The sequence below is a fragment of the Macaca nemestrina genome, chromosome X, assembly GCF_043159975.1.
Source record: "Macaca nemestrina isolate mMacNem1 chromosome X, mMacNem.hap1, whole genome shotgun sequence".
Taxonomy (NCBI): Eukaryota; Metazoa; Chordata; class Mammalia; order Primates; family Cercopithecidae; genus Macaca; species Macaca nemestrina.
The window spans coordinates 73,504,572-73,529,034 of NC_092145.1; the positions used below are offsets into that span (position 1 = coordinate 73,504,572).

Below are 24,463 nucleotides of genomic sequence, written 5' to 3' on the forward strand. Positions count from 1 at the left end.
GTGAGCAACATGGCTGTTTATTTCACCTGGGTGCAGGCGGGCTGAGTCCGAAAAGAGAGTCAGCGAAGGGAGATAAGGGTGGGGCCGTTTTATAGGATTTGGGTAGGTAAAGGAAAATTACAGTCAAAGGGGGGTTGTTCTCTGGCGGGCAGGAGTGGGGGTTACAAGGTGCTCAGTGGGGGAGCTTTTTGAGCCAGGATGAGCCAGGAAAAGGAATTTCACAAGATAATATCATTGCTTAAGGCAAAGACCGGCCATTTTCACTTCTTTTGTGGTGGAATGTCATCGGTTAAGGCGAGGCAGGGCGTTTGCACTTCTTTTGTGATTCTTCAGTTACTTCAGGCCATCTGGGCGTATACATCCAAGTCACAGGGGATGCGTTGGCTTGGCTTGGGCTCAGAGGCCTGATATTCCTGCCTTCTTATATTAATAAGAAAAATAAAACAAAATAGTGTGAAGTATTGGGGCGGCAAAAATTTTTTGGGGGTGGTACGGAGAGAGAATGGGCGGTGTTTCTCAGGGCTGCTTCAAGCGGGATTAGGGGCGGCATGGGAACCTACAGTGGGAGAGATTAAGCTGAAGGAAGATTTTGTGGTAAGGGGTGATATTGTGGGGTCGTTAGAAGAAACATTTGTCGTATAGAATGATTGGAGATGGCCTGGATACGGTTTTGGATGAATTGAGAAACTAAACGGAAGATACAAGGTCCGAATAAAACAAGGAGAAAAACGGGTATTAAAGGACTAAGAATTGGGAGGGCCCAGGACGTCCAATTAGAGCGTGCCCAAGGAGATTCAGTGTAATTACTTGCTTGGTTGGCAAGTTTTTGGGCTCTATCCTTGAGTTTTTTATGTTGTCATATACCAGGCCAGATTGATTTAGGTAAAAACAATACTCTTCATTTAAGAATATACAGAGTCCTCCTTTTTCAGCAGTGAGTAAGTCAAGGCCTCGGCGGTTTTGGAGGACAACTGCAGCTAAAGAGTCAACTTGGGCAGATAAAAGACTGATAAAGTTTGCGATATGTCTGTGATGGTGAAAGGACACAAAGATAGATGTGTACCCGCCCCCCACCCGCTACACCCTTGTTCTGCTCTCTAATCTTTGCACATACCAGAGATTTCGTAAGTTCTGTGAGTACCTGGTTTTCTGCACGTACCAGAGATTTTGTTTTGCACATACCAGAGATTTTGTAAGTTCTGAGGCAAGGTCACAAGATGTGTTTAAGTAAGATAAACTCTTGCTGCCATAAACCTGCTCTCCCGCCTCAAAGTTTGAACCAAAATATCAGAAATGGCGGGAACCAATCATAGTTAGCCAAATCGCCTTGTTCAAACACTAGCCAATCATATATCTGATTTGTATAATAACTCTATGCCCACTTTTCTTAGACTATATAACACTGCTCGGAGCTCAGTGGGGGAGCTCTTCTGCCCGTCTCGTTTCACGAGCGAGGGAGAGTTCCAGGTTCGAACCTGTAATAAAGATCCTTGCTGCTTAGCTTTGACTCTGGACTCTGGTGGTCTTCTTCGGGGAATAAACGGTCTGGGTATAACAATGGTAGCAGAGAAGTCATTAGACAGGCTACGGAAGGTCATGACAGAGGTTAAAATGCCTGCTATTCTAATACCAAGAGCAATAGTGGAGGCAGAAAGTCCTAAACTGACCAGCAAGGGAATTAGTGGAATAACTCTTTTTTGTCATGTCGGTGTCATGAGGGGAACAGGGAGCTCTTTGGTCCCATTTGCAAATTGAATTTTGGGAGTAAGGAAAACTAGTGTGCATGTGCCTGTCCAATTAGCAGGTAGACACATGTAGGTAGAGGATCCACAGTGGAAGAAGAGACCCTGTGTGAGGCGAAACTGGCCAAATCAAGGAATTATGTCTGACAGAAGGGAAGAAATGACCATAGTGGCCTTCTCAGACCCTGTGGGAAAGGCCTCTACTTATCCAGTGAAAGTGTCTATCTAGACTAAGAGGTATTTTAGTTTTCTCACTCGGGGCATGTGAGTAAAGTCAATTTGCCAGTCCTGGGCAGGGGCAAATCCTCAAGCTTGATGTGTAGGAAAGGGAGGGGGCCTGAACAATCCCTGAGGGGTAGTAGAATAGCAGATGGAACACTGAGAAGTGATCTCCTTGAGGATAGATTTCCATGATGGAAAGGAAATGAGAGATTCTGAGAGACAGGCTTGCGGCTTGTAACCTACATGGAAGAGGTTATGAAATGACGACAGAATAGAATGGGCCTGTGAGACTGGAAGGAGATATTTTCCTTGGTCTAAGAACCATTTGCCTTGTGTGGGAAGAGATTGATAGGTGGAAGTTTCAGCGAGGGGAGTAGGTGGGAGTGGCCAATATGAAGGAGGAAAACGGCCCTGAGGAATAGAAGTTGGAAGCTAGCTGCTTTTTTAGGTAACTTATCAGCATAAGCATTGCCCTGAGCGCTGTTTGGGAGGAGAAAATAGATTTTGGAAGTTATGAGAACTGTAGAGAGTTGAGCATAGTTTGTGATTTTTAGGGCCTCTAATAGTATTAAAGTAGTGGCAGCCACTGCACGCAGACATGAGGGCTAGGCTAAAATGGTAAGGTCAAGTTGTTTGGACAGAAAGGCTACAGTACACGGTCCTGGCTCTTGTGTAAGAATTCTGTCCGCACTAACCATGCCTAGGAAGGAAAGGAGTTGTTGTTTTGTAGAAGGGATTGGGGTTTGGGAGATTAGCCAGACACAATCAGCAGGGAGAGTAAGTGTGTATTTATGAGAATTATGGGCCGGGCGCGGTGGCTCAAGCCTGTAATCCCAGCACTTTGGGAGGCCGAGACGGGCGGATCACAAGGTCAGAAGATCGAGACCATCCTGGCTAACACGGTGAAACCCCGTCTCTACTAAAAAATACAAAAAACTAGCCGGGCGAGGTGGCGGGCGTCTGTAGTCCCAGCTACTTGGGAGGCTGAGGCGGGAGAATGGCATAAACCCAGGAGGCGGAACTTGCAGTGAGCCGAGATTGATTGTGCCACTGCACTCCAGCCTGGGTGACAAAGCGAGACTCCGTCTCAAAAAAAAAAAAAAAAAGAAGAGAATTATGCCGAGATAGATAACAGATGAGGAAGAAATTTGGGCTTGACTGAAGTAATGGGGGCTGTCTGTGAGGCCTCGCAGCAGTACAGCCTAGATAATTTGCTGAGCCTGATGGGTGTTAGGGTCAGTCCAAGTAAAAGCGAAGAGAGGCTGGGATGAAGGGTGTAAAGAAATAGTAAAGAAAGTATGTTTGAGATGCAGAGGAAAGACAATTTGGTTGATAAGACGTAGAGATCTTGAATTAATCTGTAAGGCTTGTCTGGTTTTAGGACAGGTAAAATGGGGGAATTGTAAGAGGAGTTTACAGGCTTTAAAAGGTCATGTTGTAGCAGGCAAGTGATAACAGGCTTTAATCCTTTTAAAGCGTGCTGCAGGATGGGATATTGGCATTGAGTGGGGTAAGGGTGATAGGGTTTAATGAGATGGTAAAGGGTACATGATCAGTTGCCAAGGAGGGAGTAGAAATATCTTATACTTGTGGGTTAAGGTGGGGGGATACGAGGGGAGGATGTGAAAGTGGCTTTGAACTGGGGGAAAAGGCAGCAATGAGGTGTGGCTGTAGCCTAGGAATAGTCAGGGAAGCAGATAATTTAGTTAAAATGTCTCAGCCTAATAAGGGAACTGGGCAGGTGGGGATAACTAAAAAGGAGTGCATAAAAGAATGTTGTCCAAGTTGGCACCAGAGTTGGGGAGTTTTAAGAGGTTTAGAAGCCTGGCCGCCAACACCCACAACAGTTTTGGAGGCAAGGGAAACAGGACCTTGAAAAGAAGGTAATGTGGAGTGAGTAGCCTCCGTATTGATTAAGAAGGGGACGGACTTACCCTCCACTGTAAGAGTTACCCAAAGCATCTGTGATGGTCCAGGAGGCTTCTGAGGCGATGGGGCAGCGTCAGTCTTCAGCCGCTAAGCCGAGAAGATCTGGGAAGGAGTCAGTCAGAGAGCCTTGGGCCAGAGATCCAGGGGCTCTGGGAGTGGCTGCCTGGCAAGTTGGACAGTCCGATTTCCAGTGGGGTCCCGCTCAGATGGGACACAGCTTAGGAGGCATCCCGGGCTGCGGGCATTCCTTGGCCCAGTGGCCAGCTTTCCGGCACTTGCAGCAAGCTCCTGGGGGAGGAGGTTCTAGAGGAACCTCTGGCAGCTGCGGTTCAGGCGTTTGGAGTTGTGTGCTGGAGATGTGGCTGAGGTTTGTCTCACAGTGGAGGCAAGGAATTGCAACTCAGAAATAAGTTGCTACTTGGCTGCCTCTATTATTGTACACCTTAAAGACAAGGTTCATTAAGTCCTGTTGTGGGGTTTGAGGGCCGGAATTTAACTTTTGGAGTTTTATTTAATGTCAGGAGCAGATTGGGTAATAAAATAAAATGCATATTAAGAATAAGGCAGCCTTCTGACCTTTCAGGGTCTAGGGCTGAAAAGCGTCTGAGGGTTACTGCTAAACGGGCCATGAACTGGGCTGGGTTTTTTATATTTGATGAAAAAGAGCCTAAATGCTAACTGATTTGGAAGAGGTCGGATAAAGAAAAAGGAACATTAACCTTGACTATGCATTTCGCTCTAGCCACTTTTTTAAGAGGAAATTTCTGGGCAGGTGGGGGACGGTTAGTCGTGGAAGGAAACTGTAAGCCAAAAACTAAGCCAGACCAGGTGTGAGGAGGGGAGGTGATAAAAGGATTACAGGGTGGGGGAGCGGAGGCTGAGGAAAAATTGGGACCTAGCTCAGCCTGGCGAGGAGGGGAGAGGTCGGATGGGTCTGTAGAAAAGGAAGATTAGAAAGACTCAGCGACGCTTGGGGTTGGGACTGAGGGGACAGGCAGGAGGGAAAAAAGGAAGATTTGGGATGAGTTGCATTGGGAACAGATACTAGGGAGGGACCAATGTGTAAAAGAATGCCTGGACGTCAGGCATCTCAGACCGTTTGCCCATTTTATGACAAGAATTATTTAGATCTTGTAGGATGGAAAAATCAAAAGTGCCATTTTCTGGCTATTTGGAACTACTGTCAAGTTTGTATTGGGGTTAAGCAGCATTGTAGAAGAAAATAAGGTATTTAGGTTTTAGATCAGGTGTGAGTTGAAGAGGTTTTAAGTTCTTGAGAACACAGGTTACGGAGAACAAGGAAGAATGGAGGGTGGAAGGTTGCCCATGGTGAAGGAGGCAAGCCCAGATAAAAGAGAGAGTAGAGACACAGAGAGAAGGAGTTCAGGGGTTCTTGTCCTCCAGAAAAGCGGGAAAGGGGTCGGGGTGTGGAACTAAGGTATTGGGGCACAAAAATAAGAGGTCAGGGTGCAAAAATAAGAGGGGGCACAAAAATAAGAGGTCGGGGTTCTTGCCCCTCCCCCAGAAAAGCAGAGAAGGGGTAGAAACAGGGAGAGAAGGGGTTGGGGTGCTTGTCCCTCCCCCAGAAAAGCAAGAAGGGGTAGAAACAGGGAGAGAAGGGGTCGGGGTGCTTGCCCCTCCCCCAGAAAAGCAGAGAAGGGGTAGAGACAGGGAGGGTAGGGGTTGGGGTGCTTGCCCGTCCCCCAGAAAAGTGGGACTTGACACTTAGGGTGAAGGACCAAGGCAGGCATCCCTGCAGCGTGGTCAGACAACCCTGAAACGTGGGTGAGTAATCAGAGAGGTGTCCCTGCAATGATTAAACACCAAGGGAAGGCTGTCTTCCCCAGTCTGTGACCGGCGCCGGCATTTTGGGTCCACGGATAACGTGTCTCCTTTGTCTCTACCAGAAAATGAAAGGAATTGAAATTAAGAGAAGGGAGAGATTCAAGGGTGGTGCCAAGATTGAAAGGAGAAAGAGGTTAAGAGATAGTGAGAGAGGTTGAAGAAGACAGTAAAAAAGGGGCCGCTTACCCGATTTAAAATTGGTGAGATATTCCTTGGCCTGTTGGGTCTGAGGACCAGAGGTCATAGGTGGATCTTTCTCACAGAGCAAAGAGCAGGAGGACAGGGGATTGATCTCCCAAGGGAGGTCCCCTGATCCGAGTTACGGCACCAAAATGTCACGCGCATCCGTGTGAAGAGACCACCAAACAGGCTTTGTGTGAGCAACATGGCTGTTTATTTCACCTGGGTGCAGGCGGGCTGAGTCCGAAAAGAGAGTCAGCCTCTGGAGATATTTCTACATGAAAGACAGAAAGATCTGAAAATTCTTTTTTGGTTTTCAACTGGCCTTGGAGATCTGCTACAGACACAAGCCGGTCCCATACCACTAAAATCCTTATAATATGAATTTCTAAGCTTCTCTTAAGCAGAAGACTACAAGGATGTTATACAATTACATGACTTCCCTAAAGTAAAGCTGAACACTTAAATGAAAGAGGTAGACCCACACAAGTCCCTGGGATCCTGAGTTGTTAAACTTTTTCAATTCTATTCAAAATCTATTTAGCAAAAGTGGGTTCAGTTTACAATTATTAGGATACATAGCTGGGAGTGGTGGTTAACGCCTGTAATCCCAGCACTTTGGGAGGCTGAGGCGGGTGGATCACTTGAGGCCAGGAGTTCGAGACCAGCCTGGCCAACATGATGAAACCCTTTCTCTCCAAAAAATAAAAAAAAAAGGAAAGAAAAAGAAAGAAAGAAAAGAAAGGAAAAGAAAAGAAAAAAGAAAAGCCAGGCATGGTGGCAGGTGCCTGTAATCCCAGCTACTCAGGAGACTGAGAGACAAGAATTGCTTGAACCCGGGAAGTGGAGGTTGCAGTGAGCCAAGATCGCACCACTTAACTTCAGCCTGGGAGACAGTGAGAGTTCATCCCACAAAAAAAAAAAAAAAGAAAAAAAAAAAAAAAGATAAATAGTATATTCAGGAAAAGACTTTGGTCACTTTCAGACAAAACCAAGGTCTTTCACAATTTATTTTTCTCATAGTAAACTGCCACCACTCATTTGGGGAAATAGAATCAGAACTATTGAGAAATTCCGTAAGCTACAAGTTTCTCAGCTTTAAATAGAAATAGCAGAACAATTCAAAGACAGCTCCCCATAACAATGATTCAGTATTTTTTAAGTTGCAGTCAATATACCTTAATTTGTTTCACATTGCTTTACAGATATGATCTTAAATGTAATTATTTAGAGACTATTTCATAAAACTCTAAGTTATGGTGTATATTTATACCCTAACAAATACTGAACCAATGTGTAATAACAAGGCCGTTTTCACAAATTTACTAGACCTTGAGGAAAAGAACATAACAATGTAATTGGGGAGCAAAAGCTCCAAATTGCCCCTGGGGAATAAAAGGACACCTAGCTTAATTTTAACACTGTGATAACTATTTTGCTTTCGAATTACTATTTCATTTTTCATGGATTTTCACACGTACATAGTTGATTGGCTAAATTTCCATGCAAATGACTAGTTATGAAAACATTAAACCACACTTAATTTGATTTAATGGATATCTGTTGATATTAATTTGTTGATTTCTTTGTTCGTTGGCTAGAAAAAATCATTCCTTTAACTACACATTATTCCAGTTTATCCTACACACTAATTCACATCAAGTCACCTCTCCACCCTTCATCCACGCATACATCATGTAATAATGCTAAGTTAGCCATTTACCTCTTAAAAGTAAAATTTTTTATGAAAATATTTCTTTAATTTTTTAACAGGAAAATAAATTCATGGTATTTCATACTTCCATCGCTCAAGCAGGAACTATTTACTTTGTTTCTCCATTTCCAAAAACAAGTTTTAGTAAGACCCAGAAACTCTGCTTAAAACCTTGAATGGAGCATCACAGTGTCAGATCAAGTCTTAATAACCTCGGGGAGACTGGCTTCCTTTGAGGACTAACCTATGAGACAAAATGAGCCTGAAAATTCCAGAAGTACAGTATAGACTGTATCTTTTAAATAGGTGTGATGTTTAAAGGACACTCCTGACAGAAAACTACCTTAGACGTTGTCAAATCTACTTTGGGACCCACAATAGTGACCTGAAATCCAAAGACGGGGTGTAAATTAAACTCTATATAAGCAGGGAACAACATTGTATTCAACATCTTTCATAACCTCCTCGACTTTTTTTCCTACCAGAAAACATGATGATCCTCCCCAACGAATGAATCATTTACATTTCATATATTCATAGAAGCACAAAACTAATACTTTCAACTTCTGCAAATGTGAGACAAAAAGAAATTTATTATTCCATACATTTCAAAAAATGTTTTGAAAGGGAACATTGTGGTCATATGAATAATACCCATGGTGAAAAACAGAATGAAGAATGACTACTTAAAGCCAAACTGTGATAAATCACAACGTCATACGCATATTTCATTCCAGCACTAAAGTCGGTAGGTATGAGGTCAGGATAAAACATAACACCAAATTCATCATCCTTCCTTACTTAAGAATTGCATTATATTTTTAAACCATTTTAACCATAAGTGAGTATCTTTAGATGATAAATATTTTGATGACACAGATAAAGAGGGGGAAATTTTAAATATGAGAGTGTAATTAAATATATTTATAAATTTAATAAATACTAAATACTGTGGCTTTTTATATGTTACTATGTAATTTCAACACTTTATGAATATAACTGCTTCATAAAGTATTAATACATATTACTGTACCTAAGAAAACCATTCACACTAGTAATACTGTCCCATGACATTGAATTCACTTTTGTAAATTTTGACATTTGTATTTCATAATTTTAGTAACTCTTCTATTAAAATGCTGAAATTTAACAGCATAAAAGACAATATACATACAACTGTTTTTCAGTATCTAAAGATACTGAGTTAGTTTTTCCAAAACTCTTACTCATTGTCACTTCAGAATCAAATGTCTGAATGATAAAAATTGATTGGGACAGTTATGGTAGAGGATTGTGTGGAAGGGAGCAATAAAGAGAAAAACAGAAGACAAATCAGGGGTACTTATTATTAGTTCGCATACATTTGAAGAGGGTGAAAATAAACTAAGTATTGTGTGATCATAAAGAACAAGCTATTAGGGCATTATGGTGACTCATTCTACAAGAGTTAATCAAAGACCCAAGAAAAAATTGGAAGGGAATATGTGATTGTCAATGCACAAATCTTATTAATGCATAACACAATCATAAGAATTCTATAACAGAAATTAATACCATTTTATTTTACAACACACAAGTGCATGCCGATCATCTTCCTATTTCTATTAAAAGGGTGGAAGCTTTTTTCCAAGTCTGCAATAAATTATACTGTTACTTTAGATATAATTTGTCAATGTATTTAATTTAGATCTGAAAATTTCCATAATACACTGCTGCCTTTCACTCTAAGCCAGGATCATGATTGAGGATAATCTGTTGTGTAATAAGTTGCTGAGAGGCTTTTTATTTCTAAATGGTGGTACTCTGCTTTCTTCACTCTACCTGTATGTTTTGTTTCCTCCCATCCCTAAAAACAACCAGGGATAAGTCATATAAAACAGTTAATGCTCGTTCCAGGTAAGTTCCAAAGCACCAAGTTTCAATACAAATGGTACTTAGGAATTTTCCATTTTTTCTTAAGCCCCCCTTCCATGTTTCTTTCAAATATCATTTAAATTTGACTTTTGTTTAAAGTATTTCCTTTTATATGTCCCCATACTCAATCTTGATATATAGATATCCACATATAGATATCCAGATATACATATCCATATCCATAACTACATATCATTATTTCCCCTAGACTATTTTGATTGTCAGTATCAATGCAATTTTGTGGGGAAATAAATGTCCCTCTCTGATATACCTTCTACTTGTCCTCAGTATCTTAGAGCAATAATCCACTCCTCATCCCATTTTTGTTGTAAATAAAGTTGTGTGACACTGAGGTAATTGATTCGGGGTGCCAGTGAAAATTAAATAGGTAAACACATACAGAGTTTAATCTGGCAACAATTAAAATATCAACACTTTAAGAACATGCACTCAAAAATGTAGTTACTATAGTTGTCTCCTACAAGACTTCAGAGGTACCATGGGACAAATCATTTCTCAAAAACTATAATAACCACACCTCAAAGAAGGCTAGATGTGACATGATAAGCCAGAGAAAACTCTTGTTATTGCAGTCCCTTAAGTATGTCCAAACAACCTACATTTGGTTTCTACTGTAGATGTCATAGAAGTTCCCTAACTGTCTGGTTTGATATTTGTAAGTTAGGAGTACTGAATTCAGAACTCTTTCCATGAGAACTGTTACAGAGATTACATAGTGGTAGAGAGTGTAGGATAGCTTCCTGATCTTTCCATAATTCAACGTTCTGCTCTTGAGAGATTTGAAGGCTGGTGTAATTTACATTATTCATTAGCAAATTGGAAGCCATAAGATTGGTTATAGAGTGGCATCTGGTGAGATTTTCTTCCAATAATTGTTTGTAGAGCTCGTCCACCTTTCTTTCCATATAAGTATTAAGCATAGAATTAGAGAGGGGCTGTTTTTGAAACAACATACTTTTTTCTTGGCTTTCATCCCCGTTCAATAATGTTGAGGTAGGTAATGTCTCTAGAGGCCCAATGACAGGAGAATGACCCAGTGGCATACCAACTGAAAATAAAAGGGGACCATTAAAAACATCATTATGTGTGTGTTCCATAAAGCAGTCTGAATCACATATGTTCTTCATGTCGTCACCTCCAATCTGTAGGTCAGGATAATTGTGGCAAATACTCATACACAACCATGATCTACATAAATCTGGTTGTCTTTGATCATGTTGTTCTCTCTTTGAAATGGGCAATGCAACTGACACATTTCCTGGAAGAGGTATACCTTTGCATTTTGCTATGGTTGTTTCATCCACAGATTTTATTTGATCTGTATCATCATTTTGCTCTGTTACACTTTCTTTCCTAGCTGTTTCTTGATTTTCCATCTCAGCAGAGGAAAGTGAATTTTCTTCTCTATCTAAAATCTTCTTTTTCCAAGTTTCCTTTTCAGTCTTCTTACACATAAATGGTTTGCAAAATTTTGCATATTTCTGTTCTTTGTATAGAAGATCAATTAAGAAAGCTTCTCCAAGCATTTTGTTAGACAAGTTTTACAAAGTAAGTGCCTAGTATATTCCTGTAATATGAAATAACTCATTAAGGCAATGTACATTTAAAATGTCAAAATAACGATTTATCTCCTACGTGAAACAAAAGTAATTTAGGGAGGTAGTGTTGCTCAAAGGATAGGAAATAGGACCAGGAATAAGGAAACCTGGGTCCCCATTCTGCCATGAACTTTTAACATAAGCCAATTTATTTAACATTTTGCGGTCTCAAATTTTTCAGCAATTAAATGATGATACTGCACATCATTTAATGACTCTTCACAGGATTATTGTCAGTATAATATTATACGGTGCACATGAAAGTGTTAGAAGTACAAACATACAAATGTATAATTATTATATTCAACTATGTCTAAGGGTTTATTTAGAAATGATAAATTTTCCATCTTCAAAGAGTCTAGTTAAAATGAAGGTTGCTGTCAAGGAATTGGTTTTAACTATCCTTTTAATTAATGTCATTTGAGTCACAGATTGAAATGAATTACTATACCTTAGAACATATATAAGATGTGGAAATTTTTATATAGTTTGGACTCATGCAAATTTGTTGATTGAAAACATAAATATAGCCACTTTACTTTTTGAATAATGTAGATGAATAGTTATCATTTCTGTGGTAAGAGCTATGTGAGATAATGCATTTGTTAATCAGCTAGATTTAACCACTCCAAAATGTTGTACATAATAAAAGCATACAATGTTCTCTGTCAATTTAAAAAATAATGTAAATGTAAACACGTTTGTCAATTTCATTACCAATCTTTTTTCTTTTTCTTTCCCTTTCCCTCCCTCAACTCCTCCTCACTTTCTTCTCCTCTCTTCTTTTGTATTAAAATCTTACTTAGCACTTATTGCAGACTTTTGTGTGGCTCTTTAGTGCAACTGGCAATCTTTAGACTTCCAATTTTCTCTATAAGCACTATAAAAGCATGAAAGAAAAAAGCAGACTTGATTCAAGATACAATTTTCCTCTTATAAGACAACACTTTTGTTGTAACTGTTTCCAAGAAATGCACTTATATTCATATTTAAAGCCTACTGTGAAGAAAATAAAAAAAGAACTAAAATATGTAAGATTTTAGACTTACCTTTTTCAAATATCAGGATACCTAAAGATTTGTTTTTCTGAGACTCCAAGAGTGCAAACACAGAAGAAATCCTGTTTGGCTCATGTAGTTTTCATATTTCGTTTACTCTTCAGAAATAAAGCTTTAACCACACAAATTGTTCTGCTTTCCACTCACACCCTGGGACTGAACCAAACTAATAAGAAAATGACGTGGATTGATCACGTGTACAGTATGGTAATGATCCAAAAGAGGATCTTGAAAGTGTTTATTCAAGTTTTCAGTGACAATGAGAATGGGAAAATGTTAATAGCACTAGCTTTTTTTCATACACGTTAAGGTAGATACAAAGTTATTTTAATTTTTAAAAAATATTTATAGATTCATGGGGTACATGTGCAGGTTTGTTACATGGATATATTGTGCAGTGGTGGAGTTTAGGCTTCTAGCATACGCATCAGCTGAAAAGTGAACAATGTACCCAACAGGTAATTTTTCAACCCTCACACCCCTCCCAACCTGGCCCCCTTCTGTAGTCTCCAGTGTCTATTATTTTCCTCTGTATGCTCATTTATACCCATTTAGCTCCCACTTGTAAATGGGAACGTGTGGTATTCTGTTTTCTCTTTCTGAGTTATTTCACTTAGGATAATGGCCTCAAACTCCATTCATGCTGATGCAAAAGACATGATTTCACTCTTTTTTTTTTTTCTTTTTTCTTTTTTTTTTTTTTTTTTTTTTTTTGAGACGGAGTCTCGCTCTGTCGCCCGGGCTGGAGTGCAGTGGCCGGATCTCAGCTCACTGCAAGCTCCACCTCCCGGGTTCACGCCATTCTCCGGCCTCAGCCTCCCGAGTAGCTGGGACTACAGGCGCCCGCCACCTCGCCCGGCCAGTTTTTTGTAGTTTTTAGTAGAGACGGGGTTTCACCGGATTAGCCAGGATGGTCTCGATCTCCTGACCTCGTGATCCGCCCGCCTCGGCCTCCCAAAGTGCTGGGATTACAGGCGTGAGCCACTGCGTCCGGCCTGATTTCACTCTTTTTTTAATGGCTGGGTAGTATTCTATTGTGTGTATATACCACATTTTCTTTATCCAATCATCTATTGATGGACACTTGGATTGATTCCATGACTTTTCTATTGTGAACAGTGCTGTGATAAACACAAATGTACAGGTGTCCTTTTGATATAACAATTTATTTTCCTTCGGATAGATACAGAGCAGTGGGTCGACTGGGTCAAATGGTAATTCCATTTTTAGTTAAAATATGGACACCAGAATATTTTGTAACAATAATTAGAAGTAATCTAAATGACCATCAACTACAAATTGTTAAATTAATTGTAATATATCTATAACATTAAATAATAAACTGAGTGTTTTCAATGACATAATAATAAGCATCTACTGAGTAATTACTACATGACAGTCATTCTAAATGTCCTATATATACTACTTAATTTGGAGCTAAAGCTCTTACCCCCATTTTACAGAGGAAACAAAGACAAAGGAAGGTTATATACTTCCTGACAGTCATGAAGCTAGTAAATGATAGAACTAGGATTTGCACCTGATAATTGGATTCAGAATCAGAATTCATGCTCTTAATGGCTACACTACGTTTCCCCTATGTGTATAGAATACAAGCTGTGAAACAATATATGCATCATGATTCCATGATGAATTGTGTGCACTATATGCCAGACACTATTCTAAATACTTCGCACATGCTAAAGACATCCTCATAACATGTCTGTGAAGCTCTTAGTATCCCCATTTTACCTATGAGAAAACCCAGGCACAGAGACGTTAGATAACATGACCAATATCACACTATGTTAAGTAGCAGAGTCTGGGTTTTAACCCAGGCAGCCCACCTTCAAAGAAAGCATGCTTAACTTCTTTGTTAAACTGACTTTTTCTGCCTTTTAGTTACCTTAATAGGTGTAACCATGTTGGCGGAAAAGGATACAAATCAAATTCTTAATAGTAGCTTCCTCTGGAGGGAGAGTGTTAGGAGGTAACCGGAGTAACTTTTTACTGTACATATTTACATACAGTTTGAATTCTTGTACTAATGAGCATGTATTCACGTATTACTTGAATAATTAAAAAAACGAAAAAAACGTTTACACACACAAAAGAAGAAAAATCTTTACTACCTTCTTTATAATGTATTTTCCCAGTCTCACAAATGTCGTATCCGATTTTTAGAATGATTTTACACCCAGATACAAACTGCCAAAGTAGAGTAGGAAGCATAAGCAAAATATCTATATAGTTCACATTTTTGTCTACAATTATCAATATGGCTTTTTTTATAGTTTTACCATTACAAATTATTATCACAAACATACTATAGAGTAGGTTATAATTTTGTATGCAATAACAACCTAATTATTTTAGGTTGTCAAAGATATCCTCTTGTAAGAAATAGTGCACTAATTTAGCTTAGAGTCAAGGGAATGGCTCACAGTGAAATGAGGAAGTATGTCACAATCCTATACCAGAAACATAATGAAACTTATTAAAAAAAAAAAAAGCAGAAGAAGAAGAAGAAGAAGAAGAAGAAGAAGAAGAAGAAGAAGAAGAAGAAGAAGAAGAAGAAGAAGAAGAAGAAGAAGAGAGAAAGAGCAAACCGACCCAAGGCTAGTAGAAGACAAAATAAATAACCAAAATCAGAGCTAAATTGAAGAAAAATGAGAAGAAAAACCATACAAAAGGTCAATGAATCCAGGAGCTTGTTCTTTGAAAGAAATTAGACTGCTAGCTAGACTAATTAAAAAAAAGAGAGAGAGAGAGAGAGAGAAACACAATCAGAATGACAAAGGGGACATTACCAATGATACTCCAGAAATAGAAAAAAAAAAAAACACCCTCGGAGACCACTATGAATCCCTCTATGCACACAAGCCAGAAAACTTAGAAGAAATAAATTCCTGGCAACATACAACCTCCCGAGATTTAACCAGGAAGAGATTGAATCCCTGAATAGACCAATAACAAGTTCTGAAATTGAATCAATAATAAAAACCCTACCAACCAAAAAAAGCCCAGGACCAGATGAAAACAGCTGAATTCTACCAGATGCATAAAAAAGAGCTGATATCATTCCTACTGAAAATATTTCAAAAACAATGAGGAGGATGGACTCCTCCCTAACTAATGATGCCAGCGTGATGTTGATATAAAATCTTGCAGAGACACAACAAAAAAAGAAAATTTCAAGGCAATATCCTTGATGAACATAGATGCAAAAATCATCGACCAAATACTGTTAATATTATAGCAAACGAAATCCAGCAGCATATCAAAAAGCGAATCCACCACGATCCCTAAAATGCAGGGTTGATTCAACATACACAAATTAATAAATGTGATTCACCATATAAACAGAACCAAAAGTAAAAACCACATGATCATCTCAATCGATGCAGAAAAGGTCTTCCATAAAATTCAATATTTATTCATGTTAAAAACCCTCAACAAACTAGGCATTGAAGGAACATACCTCAAAATAATAAGCACCATCTACGAAACACCCATAGCCAGCATTGTACTGAATGGGTAAAACCTGGAAGCATTCCCATTGAAAATTGGAGCAAGACAAGGATACGCTCTCTCACTGGTCCTAGTCAACATTATTCTGGAAGTCCTGGCCTGAGTAATTAGGCAAGAGCCAGAAATAAAAGGCATCCAATTGGGAAGAGTGGAAGGCAAATTTTCCCTGTTTGTAGACAATATGATTCTATAGCTAGAAAACCCTGTAGTCTCTGCCCAAAAGTTCCTTGATCTATCTGATAAACAACTTCAGCAAAGTTTCAGGACACAAAATCAATGTACAAAAATCAGTAGCATCCCTATAAACCAACAACATCCAAGCTGAAAGCTAAATTAAGAATGCAATCCCATTCAAAATAGCCACAAAAAGAATAAAATACCTAAGAATACAGCTAACCAAGGAGGTGAAAAACCTCTACAACAAGAATTACAAAATACTGCTTAATGAAATCAGAGATGGCACAAACAAATGGAAAAACATTCCATGCTCTTAGGTAGGGAGAATCAATATTGTTAAAATGGCCATAGTTCTCAAGGCGATTTACACATTCGATGCTATTCCTATGAAACTACCAAGTCAATGCTATTCCTATCAAACTGCCAATTTCATTACAGAATTAGAAAACTCTACTTTAAATTTCATTTGGAACTAAAGAAGAGCCCAAATAGCCAAGGCAACCCTAAGCTAAAAGAACAAAGCTGGAGGCATCACATTATCTAACTTCAAACAATACTAAAAGTCTACAGTAACCAAAATAGCATGATATTGGTACAATAAAAAGGACACATAGGCTAATGGAACAGAATAGAGACTCCAGAAATAATGTCACCCACCTACAACCATCTGATCTTCAACAAAATTGACAAAAACAAGCAATTGGGAAAGGACTCCCTATTGAATAAATGGTGCTGGAATAACTGGTTACCCATCTGCAGAAGACTGAAACTGGAGCCCTTCCTTACACCATATACAAAAATTAATTCAAGATGGATTAAACACTTAAATGTAAGACCTAAAACTATACAAATCCTGGAGGATAACCTAGGAAATTCCATTCTGGACAAAGGACCTGGCAAAGATTTTATGACCAAGATGCCAAAAGCAATTTCAACAGAAACACAAATTGACAAATGGAACTTAAATAAACTAAAGAGCTTCTGCACAGCAAAAGAAACTATAAACAGAGTAAACAGACAACCTATTAAATTGGAGAAAATATTAGCAAATTATGCATCCAACAAAGGTCTAATATCCAGAATCTGTAAGGAACTTACAGTAACATGCATAAAACAAACAACCCTATTAAAAAGCAGGCAAATGACACAGACACTTTTCAAAAGAAGGCATACATACACCCAGCCAACAAGCATATGACAAAATGTTCAATAGCACTAATTATTAGAGAAGTGCAAATCAAATTCAAAATGAGATTCCACCTCACACCAGTCAGAATTGCTATTGTTATTATTATTATTATTATTATTATTATTATTATTTATTTTTATTTTAAGTTCTTGGATACATATGCGGAACGCGCAGGTTTGTTACATAGGTAAATGTGTGTCACGGCGTATTGCTGCACCTATCAATCCATCACCTAGGTATTAAGCTCAACATGCATTAGCTGTTTGTCCTGATGCTCACCTCCCCCTGCCCACTGACAGGCCCCAGTTTGTGTTGTTCCCCTCCCTGTGTCCATGTGTTCTCATTATTCAGCTCCCACTTATGAGTGAGAGCATGTGATGTTTGGTTTTATTTTCCTGTGTTACTTTGTTGATCATGATGGCTTCCAGGTCCAAAAGACATAATCTCATTCCTTTTTATGGCTGCATAGTATTCTGTGGTGTATATGCACCACATTTTCTTTGTCCAGTCTGTCATTAATGGGCATTTGAATGATTCCATATCTTTACTATTGTGAATAGTGTTGCAATAAACACACGTGTGCATATATCTTTATAATAGAATGATTTATATTCCTTTGGGTATATACCCAGTAATGGGATGGCTGGGTCAAATGGTATTTCTGATTCTAGATCCTTGAGGAATCACCACACTGTCTTCCACAATGGTTGAACTAATTTACCTTCTCACCAACCGTGTAAAAGTGCAGAATGGCTATTATTAAAAAGTCAAAAAATGACAGATGCTGGTGAGGTGTTGGGAAAATGGAACACTTTTTGCTTCTAACATAGACTCCTTTATATGTTATATCTACCTCTTTTGCCATCCTCACCCCTACCTCCAGCTCAATCAAGTTGTAGCAATACCCTGTTCTCAGAATCTCTGCCTTTTCACTTATCTCATGACTTTTCATTCTTGGATTGTTGTAGTTGCTTCCAACCTTGCCTCTTTCCAATCCAATTGCCATCCTAGATTGGTCTACCGTTCACACAAACCTTCTGAACTCTTCAATGGCTTCTGATCACCCATCAATTAATAATAAGCATAGACTCAATTTATTGAGTGTCTCATAAGTGAACGATGTTCTTAGGAAACTTCTACTCTTAATCTTCGCAGCAAATCTGCCAGTTGTGATTATCCACAATTCTAAAAAACAGGAAATAAACTCCAATGATTAAAAATCAAAATACAATATGAAACCTGAAAGCCTCTGTGATTTGCCTTGTTTAATTCCTCAGCCTTCATCTTTTCCTCCACTTGCTCCCAAAGCTCCAGTTGCCATATTGCTTCATTATCGGTCCTTTAACCTGAAATGTTTCCCTTCTCATAATTTCCTGGCTGACTATATACATCCATCAGGTTTCAGTTCTTTAAAAATACATGCCTTAACCTACCTAGCCTAGTTTTGTTTCTCTTAATTGTATTTACTTAATCTTACCATCACTCTGTGAGTTCCTTGAAGGTAAATGCTTTGTCTTATTCATGCATATGTTTCCAAGCAATATGGAGAGTGTGGCAGTTGTTATCATCAACAAAACTTACTATCATTTTCTGCACTACCTACAACGTGTCAGACAGTTTACCAAACACTTTTACGTACTCAATTATTTTAATCTTCACAATGATGCTTTTAGGTTGGCATCACCACCCTCTTTTTAACAATAAAGAAACTGACACTGGAGGAAGTAATTTACCCAAGATTCATAGTTATTAAGTGGTAGAACCATAGATTATAAATATGCCTAACCCAAAAGTTTGGAGTTGAGGTTCTTTGGCCCTTCACTCTCTATTTCCATTCCCCACATTTGGCAAACTGCACAAATTCTGTAAATATTGTTCCTATTTTTCACTACTTTACAAGGTTACAAACAAAAATAAAGGCTGAAAAAATGAGATATGAATGTATTGAAGAGGAAGCAAGCATTTAAGACAGAGGTCCCTTTTAGACAGGAAAAAGGAAGAGGAAGTGTAGGACAGACAGGGACAACTGAACCTGCTATTTCAGAAACCAAAAGGACAACTCCCAGAAGGAAACAGCAGCTTACAAAGTATGCCCTCAAGAAGGGAGGAGGACGGGAGAATCCTGTTTAGTACAAGAGAGCAAAAATGTCAGTGAGTGAATGGCCAAAATCATCCAAGAAGACAAGGCAACCTAAAAGAAGGGCAAACTCGTTGTTGATTTCTAAGAAGCAATTTATTTGCATAGATGAGACATTTCTTTTTTTTATATAAAAACAACAGTTTTAAATTACTAGTTTTTCCCAAGAAACCACATTTTCTGAATTTAAGATTGAAGTGACACAGCATTTCTGATATGTAAATTTAAATAAACATTATCTCATAATCAAAATTTCAGATGTCATCTTTAGATTAACATTTGGTAAATTATCTTCTTGATTAAGAATATGGTTACAGAGTGCTTTGGGGCTCGTAGTTCATTTATCACCAGGTCTTAATTCCCCAAATTATTATTATTATTATTATTATTTATTATACTTTAAGTTCTAGGGTACATGTGCACAACGTGCAGGTTTGTTACATATGTATACATGTGCCATGTTGGTGTGCTGCACCCATTAACTAGTCATTTACATTAGGTATATCTCCTAATGCTATCCCTCCCCCCTCCCCCCACCCCACAACAGGCCCTGGTGTGTGATGTTCCCCTTCCTATGTCCAGGTGTTCTCATTGTTCAATTCCCACCCGTGAGTGAGAACATGCGGTGTTTGGTTTTCTGTTCTTGCGATAGTTTGCTGAGAATGATAGTTTCCAGCTGCATCCATGTCCCTACAAAGGACATGAACTAGATGAGACATTTCTTAGATGAATTAACGTTTAGATGAATTATTTTGATGGGGATAAAAGAAATATTATAGAACAATGCCTCCCAACAGAAATATAATGTGAGTCACATATCAAATTAAAAAATTTTTAGTTGCCACTTAAAAAAAGATACTAAAGTTTTGACACAAAATTTACAAAATGTCATTGCAATATGTAGTCAATATTTTAAAAAAATGTTACTTATTCTTTTGTCACATTAAGTCTTCAAAATCCAGTATGATTTGCATGCATATGGCACATCTCATTTTGAACTAGCGACTTTTCAAAAGCACAATAATCACATATGACTAGTGGTTATCACATTGGATAGTACAGTTTGAGAAGGACGATTATATGACTTAGAACCTGATTCTGCAAAGTTTTTAGAGAAGAATGAAAACTGAAAGATGTGGACATGATTATAAATGGTTGACAAACACGCTACATGATTGCTATGTACCAGATGCCATGATAACTGCAAAGAGGAATGAGTTTGATCTCAGCCTGGAAAGAGTGCATTGCTTTTGCATAAAACCTGGTCTGGTAGATTAGTGATTTCACTTGGGTATTAAGAAACAACGATAACAAAAGGCTGTTTTTAAAAAGAAAGTTATGAAGAATGGGAGGGTGGGAGGGGTGTGGGCAATGAGAAATTACTTAATGAGTACAGTGTACATTATTCAGTTGATGGACACACTAAAAGACCCAACTTCACCACTCTGCAATATACTCATGCAACAAAACTGCACTTGTACCCCATAAATTTACACAAATTTTAAAAAGAAAGAAAGAAAAAGAAAATTATGGACCATTTGACTAGTTGCTGTTGTTTTTAACACTGTGATTTATGTTATTGGGTACGGTACTAAGTGTCCATAAGAGAGAATAACTTGTAATAAATAAAGACCATGATGGGTGCAGCAAAACATTCACCCAACTATTGGTCCATGACTCCCAAACTGTAGCAAAAAAAAAAAAAAAAAAAAAAAAATCATCTAGAGGACGTGTTAAAACAGATACCTAAGACCTACTCCCAGTGAGTCTGAATTTGTAGACTTAAAGTGGAGTAATGCTGATGCTGCCAGTCTGTGAATCACACACAGAATTAGTCTAGGCTGTTCTTCTCTTAATGATTTCCTTTGAAAAGGTTTTGAAAAACTACTACAAAAATGTGACACATCACATTCAACATGCTTTTGCAACCTCAGAAACTAAGAAGGCTTAGAAGGTAGAAATGCTGGATTTTGGAACTTCAGAATTTTTTCTGCTGTCTGTTGGAAACAGGCAGTTTTCTAAGCACGGCTGGAATATTTGCAAATCATTAAACAAAAAGCCCATTGACTTTCACAGGAATCCCACTTGAATAAACTGGGGTTTGTACCTCTCAAATCGCTTTCACATATGTTTTCTCCTGCTAGCATTAGAGGCTTTATGTGACAAAATGGCTTAAGATTGTTGTGTAAAAACACAGAAACCTCAACCTTTACCTAAGATTCATGCTGTACTTATTTTTAAAATTGTAGTTACAAATATGTTTAAAAGACAGCCAACTATTAAAATTTTACTTTAGCAGTTGTATGTGTTTCAGGGGAAAAGACAATGGAAAACACAGTCTATTAACAGGTGATACAAACCTTACAGTTCACACAAGAGAACATAGGGAGAACTGACCACTTTTATCCACTCACATATTTGTAAATATTAATCCCCTATGTATTTAGTTTCTTTTATTTTTCCACCCTGTGGATTTTATCTCGATATTTAGGCACAGTCTACGATTATAATTTGGAACTTGGAGTATGGTTTCCACAAACTTAAAAACCTGGTATCATGTCCATTTCCTACACAAAGCTGCCATAGATATTAGCATAAATTAATGCAGTGAGGAGTGCAAACACTGCCTCAACTGTTAGTAGAATGTTCTTACCACTTCAAGTGTGGTATGAAATCAATCTGGTAAATATTTATAACCCATTAGGGATTTTCTGACCCCACTGAAATTCTTCATATATATATATGGAAATGAGCATGATACCAGGTTTTTTAATTTGAGGAAAACATACTACATGTTCCAAATCACAATCAGAAACTATGCCTAAATATAGAAATAAAACCCATGGGAGGATGAAAAATAAAATATATATTACATATCAGATACACCTATTTAATGTATTTATATATGGCATATATGTGTGTATATATACAAGATTTCACAAGAAAGTTATCTAACTTTTACTCATCAAAGAAAATGACACCATTAAAAGCTGTTCCTGTTCCATAACATAATGGACAGGGAAAATGAAAAAAATATAAAAACATTGGGACCAGCCAGCAGATTAACATCTTTCTATTTCTCTATCCCTCTGTCTATCTGGGTGAAGTAGAGACAGGAAGAAGTTACTAGAATTTTAGAGACTTACAAAATAAAGTATGAATTAATAGATGTTTCTATCAGTTTTAAAGTACTTCAATAAATGAGGATGAAGGTTTCTACCTTTAAGACTCTACCACCTCAGATATTAAATGGTCAAGAATATTGTGGAGTAAGAGTAAATGTCCATTGTAATTTTATTTTTACACCTTAAAGTCATATACATGGGGAAATATTACATTTGGGGGTATGAGATTCAGATTTATCTATCTATAGAATAACTTAATCATGTCTCTGAAGATAAAACAATTTGTACTTTTGATAAAAAAGACTATCATAAAAGAAAAATATATCATGCTACTTATTTTGGGATACTTATGCAGCAGTTTTCACCATACATTATAGTATGAAATGACTGGTGTTCTGGGGAAATTTTTCATCTAACAGCTGCCAGAGATTTGCAAAGGTCCAGCAAGATAATTAGCAAACTTAACCTAGATACTTGAACTTAATAACTTCATAATTAAAAATTATCAGCAGTAATATTACAAATTAATTATTTTTAGCAGTAGTATTACAAATTAATTAATTACGAATTAATCCTGAAGATGGAATGAATGGGTAGTTATGATACAAGAGACATTTACTGGTATGGATCCACATATACATCCATATATATCAGTTACTTTTAAAACTATAAAAACAGAACTCTTTCACTAACATAACCATTTTGATACACGGGCCTTTCCTGTTTCAATCGTGCATTAAAATTATTTCATTACACTGTGAATATTTTATATAGCTGTGTAAGAAACATCGTAAATTGTCCATCATAATCAAACTTTTAAGAATCACTCTCCATTTTTAAGCATGAAATATACTTTCAGTACAATTTTAAATTTGCTTTCAGTTTTATTTTGTAAGCGCTTCTTTTTAAAAAAAAATATATATATATATTTTTTAGTTCCAGGGTACATGTGCAGGACATGCAGGTTTGTTAAACAGGGAAACGTGTGCCATGGTGGTTTGCTGCACCTATCAACTCATCACCTAGCTATTAAGCCCAGCATGCATTAGCTCTTTTCCCTAATGCTCTACCCCCGCCATCCTCTCCTGACAGGCCCCAAATTCTGCATGTTCTCACTTATAAATGGGAGTTGAACAATGAGAACACACGGACACAGGGAGGGTAATTATTTCTTAGTACACTTAACTAAGTTTTAAATATCATACTGGGGCTATTTGTTAAAAAAAAAAAAAAAAAAAAAAGGAAAGGAAAAACAGATCACGGGGCCTTATTCCAACTCCTCCTAAAAAGAAAATAGAGAACAGAGTAAAAATCTATATTCTTAACAAGATCTCAAGTGATTTTTCTTGTACACTGAAATCTGGGAACCAATACTAAAGAATAACAATAATTTTAGGTCACCTCTCCCTTGCCCCCACCTCCACTGTAAAATGATAGTCTTCTTCCAAATCTGTTTCTTCTCTAGTTGTTCTATTATGTTGAATGGCAAGTCCATCTACTCAAATCCCAACTCAGAAACTTGGTAATTACCCACTCCCTCACCCCCATATGGAACGAATCACCAAGCCCTAGATGAGTTAGTCTCAACATCTCAGTTACACTCCACTTCTCCAGCTGTTGTTTTTGTTCATGTCCTCATCACTCTTGCCTGCACTACTGCAATGATCTCCTTTTTTTTTTTTTTTGAGACGGAGTCTCGCTGTGTCGCCCAGGGTGGAGTGCAGTGGCCGGATCTCAGCTCACTGCAAGCTCCGCCTCCCGGGTTTTTACGCCATTCTCCTGCCTCAGCCTCCCGAGTAGCCGGGACTATAGGCGCCCGCCACCTCGCCCGGCTAGTTTTTTGTATTTTTTAGTAGAGACGGGGTTTCACCGTGTTAGCCAGGATGGTCTCGAACTCCTGACCTCGTGATCCGCCCGTCTCGGCCTCCCAAAGTGCTGGGATTACAGGCTTGAGCCACCGCGCCCGGCCAATGATATCTTAACTAACCTCCTATTTCTAATTTTACTATTCTGATGTCTGCCCTCCACACTGCTGCTAGATTAGTTCTTTTCAACCTTGGCTGAACACTGGAATCTTCTAA

At 38.2% G+C, this 24,463-nt stretch overlaps 1 protein-coding gene across 1 annotated transcript; it reads right to left on the minus strand.

Annotated features, from left to right (window-relative positions):
- Positions 1-518: 518 nt before the first annotated feature.
- On the minus strand, positions 519-12,895 carry LOC139355273 (TLR adapter interacting with SLC15A4 on the lysosome-like). The gene is made up of 2 exons (XM_011712486.3): positions 12,215-12,895; positions 519-11,134 (listed from the first exon to the last, which is right to left on the minus strand). Exon 2 carries the CDS (start codon positions 11,091-11,093, stop codon positions 10,188-10,190), a length of 906 nt encoding a protein of 301 aa, XP_011710788.1. The 5' UTR covers positions 11,094-11,134; positions 12,215-12,895; the 3' UTR covers positions 519-10,187.
- Between the last annotated feature and the right edge of the window lie 11,568 nt (positions 12,896-24,463).